Source organism: Protopterus annectens, chromosome 4.part0 (assembly GCF_019279795.1).
Source record: "Protopterus annectens isolate FY-2018-M chromosome 4.part0, PAN1.0, whole genome shotgun sequence".
NCBI lineage: Eukaryota > Metazoa > Chordata > Ceratodontiformes > Protopteridae > Protopterus > Protopterus annectens.
In genome coordinates, this window is record NC_056733.1 from 197,098,308 (window position 1) to 197,114,444 (window position 16,137).

General features: G+C 40.0%; 1 protein-coding gene across 1 annotated transcript in view; it reads left to right on the forward strand.

Annotated features, from left to right (window-relative positions):
- SLC25A10 (solute carrier family 25 member 10) overlaps positions 1-16,137 on the forward strand; it is a 518,101-nt gene that overhangs the window by 282,242 nt on the left and 219,722 nt on the right. The window contains exon 5 of the mRNA XM_044068197.1: positions 15,858-15,899. Coding sequence (XP_043924132.1) covers positions 15,858-15,899 — 42 coding nt within the window. The remainder of the gene's footprint in view (positions 1-15,857; positions 15,900-16,137) is intronic.

Here is a 16,137-nt window from a genome sequence, read left to right on the forward strand (position 1 = left end):
GTTCATCAGGATGCTGCCCCAACCCCCTAACAATTTCTGAAAAAAGTCAGTCAATGGATATGGTCCTGGTTTGGTCATGGCTGACACCTGCTGAATTACCTCAAGATGGTTATCTATCTTGGGTTTGTGGTCAGGAATATACGAACAGCACTCCTGGATTAAAGTGCGTGTACCTTCTCTCGCCGCTAGAGTGACGTCAAGAGCCATGCGATTTTGAAGTACCACTGTTCTCATGGCAGTCATTTCATCAGTTACCAATTCTAGGGCAGAAAAGGTTGCATTGCTCATTATTTCGAGAAGCTTAGACAATTTTCTCAGTTCCCAGATTGATTTTGTTGCTCCATATGCTGGCAGTACACCTGCCCACGATCTAACAGTATCACTCAAGTCCATGTGTGAAAGTCCCTTATTCCCTAGCCTTACATCATGATGGTTTTTCCAGCGCGCATTGATTTGCCCCACTGGATTGACAGGCATTTTGATTTCTTGAACATTCCGAATTTTCCCTTGAGGTAAAACTGCTGTGTGTCATATGGCCGGAACCAGGTACCCCAAAAAACAACTGCCGGACCAATTTTTGGGTAGCCATTTATATGCTTTTCTTCCGCATATAAAGTAACAATCTTCTACTTTAGTAGTAACTTTATTATACCCTTGCTCTGCATGAAACATTTTTCTGTCGATTATGGACAGTTGTTTATAGAGATCAGCATTATGTTTTACTTCTTCAGTTGTCCTATGCATCAGTTCAACAAATGAATCATAGGTCATGTTGCAATAGGCTCTGATGTTATCAGGTTTAATGTAGCATTTATAGGGAGCAGTCACATTGCAATAGCTGCAACCAACCCACCTTGACTGTATCATTCTTATAAAAACACAGTTCCCTTCTGTCGAATAGACAAGTGCAGTGCTACTTTATCTTGTGATGTGACATCTGATGTACCATGAATTAAGTTTTCCCAGGTCTTGTTAGCTCCTATGGGTACTGAAGTTAACAGTAACTCCCCATATGCTGTTGGCAAGGCTGTGCAAATCCAGCAATTCGAAACATTGAATGTTTCAGCATACACATATTTGATTGCCTGGTAAGTATTAAAGTTCGGGTGCCACTCTGCATGCTTATTCAGTTCTACTTGTGTGGCTGAGAAAAGAAATGGCCATAATAAAAAGATTATTGTCACCAGTACAGTCAACAGGATGGTCATGTAATATTTTTGTGGAAATGGTTGTTCTGCATTTCCGTTTACTCCGGTTCTTCCAAGTAGGTGTATTTGGATCTTACTGGATTCAGTCATTTTATTTTGGACACATGATCTTACTCTCTGCCCTAATAGGACCTTCAGCACCGATGGTTTCTTCACTGGGGTTGAAACGGATCAATCCTATTGATCTGAACCCCCTTTGTAGCCAAACTTTGTGCTGAGGGCCCCGATGGAGAGGTAAGATCTTTGTCCAACTCAAAGTTCTTTACTAGCTTGCAGTGCGTCAGGTGTATCCACGAAGCTTGTTCTGCTATCTTGACTGCAGTGGGTGTCGAAAGAAGCACCTGGTAGGGACCTTCCCACCTTGGCGATGCCCAGCTCTTTCGCTTCACGATTTTAATCCACACCAAGTCTCCTGGCGTCACTGCCACTTCTGATGTTTCGGTTTGTTTTCTATCTGAAACAGAATTTGGCTGCAACAGATGTTTAGAACTCAACAACTTTTTCATATATTCAGCTAGTGTGAAATCAGCTTCCTGGTCTGATGACATGAGAAGTTTCCACTGGGGTGTATAATAAGCCCTTCCAAATAGTTTTTCAAAAGGAGTCAATCCTTTTGCTGTAGGGACAGTTCTCATGCTCAACAGTGTCAGGGGTAAACAGTACAACCAAGTTTTTCCTGTCTCCGCTATTAATTTTCTCAATTTGCTTTTTAGTATACCATTATGCCTTTCAACTAGCCCTGCAGACTGTGGATGGTATGCACAATGATTTTTTAAAGAAATACCAAAATGCTGTATGGTTTGATTTACAAAGTGTGCACAATGGCGCCCGCTCGGATGGTAACTCAAAGGACAAACCAGCTTCCAATAGGTCGCGTTCCGAAGATCTTGGACAGGACAAAAACAGTGCAGGGGCCAGTAGGAACGGATCGGAAGGGGAATTGTACTTATCGGGAGCGAGGCCAAAACGAACTGTCCCAAAAAAGACATGCGCATTTGTGGCGCATGGTAAAGACAAAGGTACTGTTAAACAAACTACTACTCATACTTCTCATGCGCCTCACAATTACCATACTTTTTTGGAGGGTCAGCATGAGTTTGGAGACCCCGGGAGATGTATTGTCAGTAATAACATCAATGACAGTGAATTAGGTGTAAAATGTTTAAAAGATACCATTTTTTCGTTTGGTAAGAAACTTAAGGTTTTGAAAAGCCTACAGTTGGACAATAATTACTTAAAGAAATGTCTGGACAATAGTGTTGTACCTATGGGACTCCGGTTTTTCAAGATCCCTATGGGGGTTGTATTGGATGAAAACAGTAAAAAACAATGTAGTAAATTATTCGATGGTTTTGGGTTTTCATTTATTAAGTTTATTATGGAATGTAATGATAAAAGAATTTGTATGCTGTTAACGGAATTGGACGAGTTGAATGATAGTATTGTGCATGATTTAATGTATGAAGAGTATGAAATGTATTATGAATCGCAGTTCAATTGGGTAGCAGGGGTTATAGACAAACAATATGAACGGAAATGTAACAAATTGAACAGGGATATGGAGCAATATAAAAAGGGTAATGTGTACATGTGGGAAAAGAGTAGGAATAACTTTCAACATGACAAATTTAAGGTATTTAAAAGGAAGGGGAACTCTGGGGGAGACATTTACAACAATCAGAGACCCAGGCTGTACAATCAATATAGGGGCAATTATCATGATTTTAATAATTATGAGAAACTAACACATGGACAAGATTTTTTAGAGAGAGAACAAGACTGGGAAGGGGATCAAACGAGGTACCGACAAGGAAGGGAAGAGTACATGGGGAGGAGGGGGGGACAAGAAAATCTACGCAGGAATACATACAAGGCTCTCTCCCCGTGAACAAATTCCCTAAGATTGTCAAAATCAATGAAGTTATAAGCTCATATGACAATTTTTATATATATAATTATTCAGATGTGATACTTAGAAAAGAACATTTCACCCTGTTTTCTAAGGGGATGAAGTACATACCCGAAGGGACATTTAATTTGGTTGACAGCATACTCGATATTAAGAAGTATGTCAGAAAATTAAATTTAAGTGTGAAATATGATGGTACTGTATATATACCTAAAGAGTTTGGTATTAAAAGTACATACACGCCACCCCTGAATAGTTTGTTGGATACTTTTGAGAAACTTGTGATAAGTGATTTATATAAGTACAGCAAACGCAGCAAGACTGGTATGAGATTTAATTTAACCAATGAAGAATATGATACATTGAAGGAGTTACAGAGGGATAAAAGGATCCGGATTATGAAACCGGACAAGGGGGGTGGGGTGGTATTGTACTATGCAAGTGATTATAAAAATAAAATTATGGGAGTGCTGCTCAACTCTGGTAAATACAAGATCTCTTCAAGGAATGAAGTACATGTAGGGTACCATAAAGTTGATATGATGTTAGAGGACTTATTGGATGAAAGGATAGGAAATGATTTATACAAGTTCTTGAAAGTAGAAAACCCTATTATAGGAACCATCGTAGGTATCCCAAAGGTCCATAAGGACTTACAGGACCCCCCATTCAGGCCCATTATTTCAGGAAGTCAGGCCAAGACCTATCCTTTTGGTAGGGTTATTGATAAATGGCTTAAACCAACCTTAAAGAAAATACCACACTTGGTGTGTGATTCGTGGGACTTCCTTGGTAGATTACAACCAGAGTTAGCGAAAGGGGTTGAATGGTTAGTGACTATTGATGTCATTGACCTATTTTCAAATATACCCAAAGAAGAAGGTCTGATCAGGTTTCATGAAAGCATGTATAGTCTTGGTGTGACATCTGAAGAGAAAAATGTATTGATTTTGGAGTTTATGGAGACTGTCTTAGCACATAACTACATTTATTATGAAGGGGAATACCACCAGCAGATTAAGGGAGTAGCGATGGGGGCAGCTTGTGCCCCCATATATGCTAATCTGGTGGTTTATGACTGGGAAAAGAAGTATATTTTCAAATCTGAGTGGTATAAGTACGTCACATGTTACCTTCGGTTTTTGGATGATATATTTTTATTATGGAAGGGTAACAGTGATGAGTTAGACCAATTTTGTGTGTACTTAAATTCGTGTAGTGAGAACTTTAAATTCACCTTTAACAAGGATAGGGTTACCATTCCCTATTTGGATGTGAGAATTAGTATACAGGACGGGAAATTTAAATCAAACATTTATAGGAAAAATACGTTCAGCAATTCCTATCTGCATTTTTCAAGCAGCCATCCTTGGGCCCAAAAAATAAATATTATAAAAGGGCAATGTATCCGAGTGGCTCGGATGACGTCCCATGCTAATGAAGTTGAGGAGGAAATGAGGAAGGTAAAGGACTTTTTCAGGGAGAGAGGATACCCTATGGAGTTGATAGATGATGTAAGTGAGTATGTGATGAAGGAATGGGGAATCAAGTACAAGCCCCTATTGGGAAATAGGTGTAGTACTGAGGAATTAACTGAGGTTAAAACAACTGATATAGATGTGGATAGTAGTAAATTCAGGAGGGCATGTATTATACAGCATTCTACATATAGTAGAGATATAAAAGATATTGTGCAGAGGAATTGGAACGTTTTGAATGCTGATAGTGATGTATTGAGAATAGTAGGGAAGGAGCCCAACTTTGTATACAAGAATGGTTCTAATATGAAGTTTTTACTGGAAAGGAAGTATGACACGAACATAAGTAATGTATGTAAGGGAACAAAAAAATGTGGAACCTGTCAGCAATGTCAATACATTTATGAAGGTACAACTGTTTCTTTACAAAATTACAACAGAGTGAAAATTAGTTTTTGCAAAGGGAATTGTAGGACAAAAAACTTAGTGTATTTGGCTATGTGTACTAACTGTCCATGTTATTACGTGGGCAAGACTACCAGATGCCTACGTAATAGAATTTATGATCATTATTACAGCATTAGGAAAAATGATGAGAATAATGCCCTTTGGAAATACTTGAAAAATAACAAGGAATGTTCGAAGTTCAAATTTGGTATTTTGGAACAGGTAAAGGACAATGTGAGAGGGGGTGATATAAAAAAGGCAGTTAGTGATAGAGAAGTTAGGTGGCAAATCAGACTTAATGCCTCTGAGTACCCGGGAATAAATGATCATATTTCCATTAAACCAATTTTGGATAATTCTGGGTAATTATAGGTACATGAGCAAGTGTATGATAAAATGTGTTGTCATACAATGTATGTTTTATAAAATGGACATGTATTGTGGAAATGTCAAACAACAATATGTGCAATATGTATAGAGTTTTATAAGTTTGGTATGTTTATATATTAGTGCATAGTATATATGTTTGTATGTTTGTACGTTTAAATGTTTTGTAAAAATATATGGGAAGGTAGAATGGAGGTTTTAAATGAGTGTTTTAGCACTTTTAATTGATTTTTTAATATTAGATTATTATGTCAGGTGTTTATGGAATGTGTCATGTGATGTGTGAAGCATATAAAAGTGGTTTGAGTGCAATTAGCAATGTTCTGATGAAGTCACAGAATGATGAAAGCGCTTAACGTTGTTTTGTGTTTTAAGTAATAAATCTTGAAGTATCTACCTGACGCTAAGTTTTACTTGTGCCTTTTGTGCTGGGTACATCGTGCATTAGGAACTGAGAGTGTTACTATTTTTATTAAAGTGTGTACCATTGTCACTGTAGATTCTTTCCGGAATACCAAACCTAGGAATGATTTCCTTGACAAGTACTTTTGCCACCGTAGCTGCATCTGGATTTTTGGTTGGAAAGGATTCCACCCATCTGGAAAACATATCTGCAATGACAAGACAATACTTTTTATTTTCACATTTGTTCAATTCTATGAAATCCATACAAATAGTGTGAAACGGATATGGTGGTGTAGGGAAACTCCCTTGCTTGGGCTTTTTCACCCCCTGTGTATGATGTTTGTTACAAATCTGACACATCAAACAAATTTTTTTTTAGAGTAGTTTGTAAATCCGTATGTTGTGAACACCTGGTTCCACCAGCTGTTGCATTCCCCCTGTTGAGACATGGCACTGCCCATGGCTCAACAATGCTGCATAGCGAAACAAATTAGAGGGTAGTATCGGTTTTCCTTCTTTAGAGATGTACAGCCCCTTTTTGAGGATTGCTCCTCGTTTTAATCCATCGCTGTTTTTCAGCTTGCGTAGTGAGTGTCTGCATTGTTTTTAACATATCTAGATCTAAAATGTCAGAGGGTTGTAATTCCTCATTTAAAAGAAATACTTCTGTGGCTGCTTGTTTTGCAGCGGTATCAGCTCTTGCATTAGCTTTTGAAATCCTATCTTGTTGCTTGGTGTGAGCTGTGCATTTACAAATGGCCACTTTTCGAGGTAACTGAATAGATTCTAAAAGATCTAAAATAAACTGTGCATGATTTATAGGTTTGCCAGTAGATGTTATCATTCCCCGGTTTTTCCACTGCTGCGCAAACACATGTACAGTAGAAAAAGCTTACTGGTTATCAGTAAAAATGTTTACACATTTACCCTTTGCTAAGGTACATGCCCGTGTCAGGGCAATCAATTCTGCTGCCTGTGCAGATAAGTTGTGTGGTAAGGATTTTGCTTCTACAATCTCGGTATCAGAGACTACTGCATATCCTACTAGGTGCTGTCCTGTGGGACCCCTTTTGCACGAGCCATCCACGTAGTATGTCACCTCGACATTATCCAAGGGGACATCCGTGAGATCTTTTCTAGGTAGTGTCTTTTGCTCAATTACCTGCAGGCAGCAGTGTGGTGTGCCGTCTGCAGGAGTTGGGAGCAGAGTAGAAGGGTTTAAAGTTGTGCATCGTTCAATTGTCATATGAGGTTGGCTCAACAATATAGTCATGCAGGAAAAAGATGTCTAGCAGGGGAAAGATATGCCACCTTTTCTTGCAGTAAAATCACCACTGCATGGGGTACTCGCAAAGTGAGAGGGTGGAACAAGACTACTGAGGCTGAAGCCTGTACTGCTATTGCAGCTGCAACTACTGCTTGTACACAGTGGGGTAAGGACCGTGCCACAGGGTCTAGTTGTGATGAGTAGTAAGCAATGGGGCGTTGCTTATCCCCATGCTGTTGTGTTAACACTGATGTCATGTAACCCTGCTTACAATCTACAGTTTGAAAAAAACGTTTATGATAATTTGGTAATCCCAGAACTAATGAGGATGCTATTAACTGCTTTAGTCTACAAAAGGCAGATTCTGCCTCTGGTGTCCACTGTAACAAGTCCTGCACTGCCATAGGCGTCTTATATATAAGGTCAGTTAAAGGTGCAGATTCCAAAGCATAGTTTAGAATCCATCTCCGGCAAAAATTAGTTGTACCCAGGAAGGACATAATTTCCTTCTTAGTAGTGGGTTTTGGTGCTTGCAAAATTGCTACTTTTCTGTCCTCATCTAACGTTTTACCTTCCTTGGATATTACATATCCTAGGTATTTGACCTGTTTTTTCCAAAGCTGCAGTTTATCTTTGTTTACCTTATGTCCCTCAGCGGCTAAAATTGTAGAAGTGCTATGGTATCTTCTCTACAATCCCGCTGGATGGGGGCCGCCAGCAAGATGTCATCAACATAAAGTAAAATCTGACTGCCTTTTGGTGGGTTGAATCCCGCCAAGTTGCTTGCCATTTTTTGTGAGAATATCGTTGGACTTTCACAATATCCCTGTGGTAGTCGCATATATGTATACCTTTTTCCCTGAAATGTAAATGCAGACCAATACTGGCTATCAGGGTGTATCGGTATCGAAAAGAATGCGTTGCTGATGTCTACCACAGAGAAATACTTTTGTTGAGGTTTTAAGTCATTTAACAGAGTGTGTGGATCTGGCACCTTGGGTGCCCTTGGTATTACCGCATCATTTACGGCTTGTAAATCCTGGACCATATGCCATTCTCCATTGGCCTTTTTAACTGGAAATAAGGGTGTGTTACATGGTGAATCGGGAGATTCTACTAGTATCCCTCCTTTAAGTAAGGCTGCTATAATAGGCTTTATCCCTGCCTCTGCATCTTTTCTTAAGGGATACTGTCTTTTTTGTGGTCTGAATGCTGACTTTGGCGTGATAGTAACTGGCCCCGCTGTACGAATGAGTCCTACATCTGATTTTCCTGTTGACCAAAGAGTTTCTGATATATTCTGTAAGGCATTCTCTTCCTCCTTTAATAGGAGTGTCCATCAGCTGTCCTCGCTAGACTGCAAGTGCACAGCTGGGTTGGTCTGAGTTATCCAGTTCAATTTTTGTACTTGTGTTCCCTGTCCTGACAGTTCTAGTTCTGTTTGTTTCTCCCATCTCGTGACTTTTTCTCCTAGGTCTGCCCATTCTATACTTCTGTTTTTGTTTAAGCTAACATGCGGTAATCGATTCGATTTATAAAGTGCAAAGAACTCCTGGAGCAATGAACAGCTGGCTACACTGTTCCCTTCTGTGTCCCAGTACAGGTTACGCAATATCAATCTGTTTGCGTGATTCTCAAATAATTCTTGCTCATATTCCTTATCAGGTCCTGGTGTGTTACAAAAATACAGGGTACAGTGCAACAGGTGTTGCTTATCAATGTCAAGGGAGGGGAACTTGCTGATGGCTAGATCCATTAATTCTTTTGTCACAGTCCCTGGACCAGTCGTAACCAAGTCCTGGCTGTACCAATAAAACATTTCACCCTCCGATTGCACCACAGAGGTGTTAGTTTGTTGCTGTGCTTCCATACCCTGCATGTTTGGGACTATTGCTATACCAAATAGCTGCATGAGATCACTGCCCAAGAGGTTTACTGGGCATTTTGCAGAAACTACAATTTTGCTTCTCTGTGTCAATCCTGAAACTGTATCCGTTATTGCAATGTTACAGGAGTGAGGCTCCTGATACAGCTGTCCATTAGCTGCTTTGACCAGTATGTAATCAGGTGATTCTGTGTTTTCTGGTAGCTTGGAGGGGTGTATCAGGGTTCGTGATGCCCCTGAGTCGCACAAAAATTTGACCTCCCTTCCTTCTACCAAGAGTGTAACTTCTGGTTTTGTGTCTGCTAAATAGAGCTCCAAGCTCAATAAAGCTAGGTCTAATATTTAATTTTCTTCATTGTCACGAATGTCCTGCACTTCCTCTACTCCCTCTGTCACATTCTCATGTGTCCTTTCTTTGCTAGCCCCTTCTAATGATTATTGACTATCATATAGTCAGTCCTCACCCTCCTTGTCTTCCGTTGTTGCCTTCTTATTTTTCTTGCAATCCCTTGCCAAATGTCCCTTTTTACCACATTTAAAACATTCTCCCCTTTTCTTACACCCTTCAAAGTCCTCTGATCAGATTGTTTGTTTCCCTGTGCAGTTTTCTTGCCCTTTTTCCCAGACTGTACTACATAAACTTCTGCTCCGTCTTCTACAGAAAATACTTGAGCTTTCTTTTTCTTTTTGCTATTAAAATGCCTTTCAGCATGCCTAGCATATTCAAGTAATGATTGTAACCTGCGTGTACGATGGTCTACCATGTGTTTTGTAATAAAACTGCTTATAGGTGTGCTACTGCCTTTTAAAAATGCATTCTTTAACTGCTGTTCATATGGAGAATCTTGCGTTTGATCTTCAGGAACCTGCATTCCACAGTGGTTATTAAAACATTCTAACAGTCTGGCATAGTACCGGTCAATTGTTTCACCTTCTTGTTGGATGCATTGATTAAAGCAAGTCCAGTCTGTCCTAGGTTTCCATTTTTCAGAGATGTGGTCTGTAAGACCTTTTACTCTGGTGTCTAATTCTGCGCTGCTATGTGGGAGGGGTCTTTGTGCAGTGTCACAGGGATTCCAGTTCCCACTAATCACGTACCAATCTGGCCCTACAATTTGTCTAACTACTTTTTCTATTTCTTCTCCGTTTAAGTTATAACTTAACCTCATTCCTTGTAAATCTTCTGAGAATTTTCTAAAATTAACCTTTGGATGGGGAATTCCCTCAGTGGCTTTCCGGATATCTTCCGGAGTCCAAGGTCTATACACTAAAATAGTTGGGTCCTGATTGTCTTGACCTGCCTGAGGATTGGGTACTTCTATAAGCGGGCATATTTCTTCTTCTTCCCCTATAGATCATGAATTCTTAACTGTTTGCCATAACTCGATACCTTCTTCTGAATTACCTGCCTTTGTTCAGGACCTGGTCCCAATGGGATCTCTAATTTTAGTCAGTTTTAGTTTCACAATATCTCTATCTTCAGTGACCACAGGATATAGGTTCATAGGTAGATACTAGGCTATCTGCCCCAAGGCATTTATAAGCCTAGCCAGAGTGTATTTGGCTTCCGCCTCCCTATTAGATTAGCCTACTGTGCCTCTGTAAAGTAGGTCACAAAAGGTACCCTTTTAAGATTAGTTTACTGTGCCTCTGTCTATCAGGGACACAGAAGAGATCCAAGGGGTGAATTTGCGATTTCCCATCCACACGTCAAGATTTCGCTTGAAGAGGGTGAGCGAGGGGCTATGTCTAACATGAATTGGGATTCTATTCCAGAGTGAGGGGAGCCTCTGGGAAATGAATCTGTCCCTCCAGCATGTCTTATTTATTTTTGTGCTGAGGTTTGGGTCCCTGGAGCGTGTAGCTCTAAGGGACTTGGATTTTTTGAGGTGGAGCATGTCCATTAACTCTGGGTTTGACATGGTTTTGTAAGTCAGGCATAGATCGCCTCTGAGTAGGCGGTAAGCAACTGAGTAGAGCTGGAGTTTCTTTAGTCGAGCTGCATAGGACATCTGTTTGTAGCTCACGATCCTCTTGGTGAGGTACTTTTGGGGTCTCCAGTTGCTGCAGGTGTCGGGTAAGGTACATCCCAAAAGGGGCATTGTATTCAATTATGGGCCTGATGAGTGACGAGTAGAGGGGCACAATGACCTCTCTTGATCTAGATGCGAACCCTTTCGTGATAAGGTGGGCTATATAGAAGGTCTTTCTAACCACTTTGGCAACGTGATTATCAAAGGAGAGATTACTGTCTACGTTGGTCCCCAAATCTCTAATTACTAGTGGGGGCGGACTAACCTGTTCACTTGCTTCATATTCTGGTAAGGGAGGCGGAGGTGCTGATGCTATTACTAAGTTATTATCCTCTTTATCTAAAAACATTGCTTTTGAATCTTTGTTCTTTTGGTCCCTAAGGTTTACTTCCTCCAGCCACCTGTGTGCCTGAGGAATTCCTAATTATCGTTGCTTTTTTACCTGACCCTTGGAATAATTTTTGAGCTGTTTAAGTTTGATAAGCGAAAATTTTTCTAATTTTCCGTCAAATTCCTATTTATTAACCCATTTTGAAAAATATCGAATATTGTCGGCACGCTGCGAATGCGTATATTTTGCGTCTTCCATTATCGGCGGGTTTTGGGGTCTTTTCGTGCAATTATTACCCATTTTATTTCATCTTTAATTGTTACGTAACTTTTTCTAATTTTAACGTGTACCACAGATTTTGTTATAGTCTCTTCAGAATGACTGCCTACTTACTCTGTTTCTCCTGATCTATGACAAGATAGTAATCTTTTTTGTCCCTGACTTGTAAGAAAAATACAATCTGACAAAAACAATACACATCTAGTCCCTGATCTAAAACAGAAAAAAGTAGATTCACCTTACCTGAGCCTACGTGATTGATCACCAATTCGCAGAGACCTGTCCTTCAGTCACAGATCAGAAAGTGGCTGGCCTCTTTTGAATGACAATTCAGTCAGAGGACTTTCCATATAAGAAGAACCGATTTGGTTTCTTCCCTGTACGGTTTCAACCACCTGACCATCTGATCCGAGGCAGAGAGAGGGTTCCGGTCTGAAGGACCAATCTGTAAAAGGAAAAACATCAAAGACCAATGCACGTTAGGTTCAAGCAAGGCAATCTTTATTACTTGCAGCAAGGAGACAAAGCATGTAGGTACAAGATTTTGTCTGACTGTTTGGTGGTCAGTATGTTATTCTTATACAGTTCTCTTCATGTCACACAGAAAATGTTACTAATATACTGCTGACATAGTTGATCACAGCTTTCTGTATGTTACACAGAAAATGTTTCCAGGCTTATTGCTGACATGATCAGATTATTTGCTGTCTTGCAAAAACATTTGAGAAAAACAACCTGGCCTTGTGCTTATTTTAGCCCACTTTGTCTTTTCAGTTCTTCCATTGAACAGTTCTAGTATATGCGATACATTTTGTCTAGATTCAAGGTACATTTGTAGCTTTGGTACAAGTAATGCTGACTATGGTTTAAACTTTTCAAGCATCTATTGTTTTCTTTATCAAAGCTTCTAGCAGCTGCACATTTTCTCATGGCATACGCAGAAATGAAATGTCTCTTTGTTAAGTTTCTAGTAGCTGCACATATTTTCATGGCATAAGCAGAAATGAAATGTCTTTTGTTAAGCTTCTAATAGTTGTGCTGATTTATGCAGTGTGAACAGAATAAATGTATTAACCCTTTCAAACCTTGAATGCACTATGCATGCATATTACTATTGCACATTTTTCTAACACTCACCCCTAGCCAAAATCTTAGAGAAATGTTTCCGTAAGCAGCTGTTAGACCACCTTACTACAAATAACCTCTTATCTAGTTCACAGCACGGCTTCCGTCCAAAACACAGTGCCTCCACAGCCCTCACAAGTTTCACTAACTACATCAACCTCAAAAACAATGTAGAACTAGTCTCTACTATATTCCTTGATATGTCCAAAGCTTTTGATGCAGTATCCCACCAACTACTACTCGACACTCTTTAGGCTCCTTCGACCTCAACTCTACAGCTCTCAGCTGGTTCTTTAGCTATCTTGCCGATCGACAACAGGCAACTAAACGGGATAATAAACTCTCCACGCTCCTCCCAGTCTCTGTTGGGGTTCCTCAGGGTTCCATCCTTGGCTCTCTCCTTTTTATTGTATTCACAAATAGTCTAAATACTGCCACTAAATCTCCTCCTATCATTCAATATGCTGATGATGCTACTCTCATTTCCTCTGCTCCTACACCCCAAGAACTCCAGGATAAACTACAAAAGTCATTTCTAGATATTGAAAATCACCTAAATGAACTTCAACTTATCCTAAACCCAAACAAAACAAAATTGATGATCTTCTCCAACAGGAAATCCAAAGCGAAACGACCTCCTCTCTCCATTTCCTCCACTAATGGCACTATAATAGAACCAGTTAACCAAACAAAACTACTTGGTGTCACAATAGACAACAACCTAACATTTGATAAACCAATATCACTCTCAATTAAGAAAGTTCACATCAGACTTGGTGCACTATGTAGGGCCAGACCTTACCTTACTCAAAATGCTGGACTAGCCACAGCCAGATCTGACCTTCTGTTTACTCTCCTCTACTGTTCTCAAATTTTCCCTAATCTGCGCATGTGTGACTTACATCTGCTTGATTCCTGCTCTAACAAAACAGCAAAATGTGCTGTTAAGACACCCAACAGGACCCATCATTGCCTCGCTCTTCAAAATTGCATTGGCTTGAATTATCTGTTATCGCTCAATCAGCTCATCGCTGCCCACTCCATTATCCACAAACCTGAAAACTGCCGTGCACTCTCCAACCTAGTGCAACTAAATAGCACTCCCAGATCATCTGATAACTTGTACTCAAAGTCCCATAATGACTTTGGTGATTCTCCCTTCTCCTGTAAAGTAGTCAAACAGTGGAACCTAATACCCCAGAATATCCTAAAAAAGCACATAGTCATAGCTTCAAACAACTCTTAAAAGAATACCTTACTCAACAATGGTTATGCTCCTGTAATACTCCTAGCTAGTTACTCATGCCATCAATCAAATGGTTCTTTTCCGCTATCTTCTGCTTGTCTTACTTCTACCAAATGAAAATACCACAGTGGTTTATTTTAGTTAAGTATCTATTGAGTTTCATGTTACTGTCTGTAGTAAGGCTTAGGAAGTGTAATGTTTTCTGTTTACATTCTCTTTTTGTAAATTTTGATTGTTGGCAGCTGTTAAACTTTTTTGTATATTGTTTGTAAATCTTTTTAAAATTTTTTGTAATCTTTTTTGTACTATTGTTATGGAGTTTTTCTCCCTGGGCCTCTGCTGAAAACAAGCTACTTGCCCAGTCGGACTCTATGTGGTTAACAAATGTAAAATAAAGCTAAAAATAAATAAATCATAGTTTCTTTCATTAATAAAATCTCAGTCCAGTTTTTTATGGCCAGGTAAATCAGGGCATGGCTTATTGCCTCCTGATTTATCCTTCCAGTGTATGACCAGAGTAGTAACTCCACCTATGTCACCAACCTACATTTTGTATGCGAGTATCTTTCCTTCCTTTCTTTCTCTTTCTTTTTCTCCCTTTGTCTATTTGATCTATCCATTCTAAACACCTTCCTGGTGATACCAAAATTCAAAATGCTCACCATCCAGCAACTACTTCCTATGTTCTCCGAGAATGCTTGGCTAGCCACCCTGGACCTAAGAGGCCTCCCTCCACATTCCTATCAGGGAATCATGCAGGAAATATCTACATTTCAGGGCAGAATCTCTGCACTTTCAGTTCTCTGTGCTTTCCTTTGGCTTATCTACTGCTCTGAGTTTTCACAAAATGTCTGGCTCCTGCAGCACATCACGGTGGTGTTGTCTGTTTTGATCAGGAGAGCCCCTGGGGAGAGAGGGGGCCTGAAAGTCATCAATGCGTGCTGGACAGCTAACACCTCTTTTTGGTTGATATGCATAAGAATTTGCTGTGGGCTCCATTGGCCCTGTCTGCACCTGCCGTCTAGGTGTGCACCCCAGGCATAGTCTGATGTGTCTGTGGTGAGGGTCTGGGCAGCAGGGGGTGGTGAGACAGGTAGTCCCTTGTTGTGGGAGCATGCTGCTGCCCACCAAAGAAAATCTTTCCTTAGGCAAGGTATCATTGGTGTAAGAGTTTCCAGGTCCTGAGAGTGTTGACACCAAAGGCTTTTTAGGTACCAATGAAGTTTCCTCATATGCAGTCTGGCATATGGAATGAGTAGAATGGAAGATGCCATGAACCCCAGAGCTTGCAGGACTTTCCTTGCAGACAAAGAAATATACAAAGTTACAAATACTTGGATGACTGCTTAATTCAGGCAGACAGTCAGGAAAAGCTGCTCAAGCACCTGGCCTTTGTAAAATCCCTACTGACCTCCCTGGGGTACACTATCAACAAAAAGAAATCCAAACTAGTACCCACCCAAAGGATTGTATTCCTAGGAGCAAGCCTGGACACAGCATCCCAGATGGCATTCCTTACACAGAAAAGCAAACTTTCCCGACATCCTACTGCTCTCAACCAGCCACCAGACCCCAGTTATCTGCAAAGTTAAGCTAACTATCCTTGTGGGCCATTTTAAGCCTAGCCAATAAACACATGTGAGAATCAAACCTTGCACCTTGTGTCTGGAAGGCAACTATCTTAACCATTATGCCAACCTCTGAAATGAATATAGACCAGAAATGGAAACTCGTGTGGTTATTAAATGTTAAAAAGTAGTATTTTGCTTAAAACAATTCTTTGTTATAATACTGTATGAAGAACATTGTTATTATTTTTTTTTGTTATTTTATTCATTTTTGTTGTTTCCCTTCCAGGATGCAAAATGATATGAAGCTACCTGCTGAGCTGAGGAGAAAGTAAGTGAATGTGCCGTATTCAGGGGGTTTCCCACCATGACATTTAGATTTAATGTTAGCACTGTTTGTAGACCATCTGAAGTAATTAGTAACATTCCAGTTTGTATACCATGTGCATAATTTCCCTTCTTGACAGTGTTTGCATGACATTTTTAGTCATGTCTTCCTTTAAGACTGTGCATAAACCAATATGTAGTTATTTCCTACCCTTAAGCTGTTTGTATATAATTGAAGGACA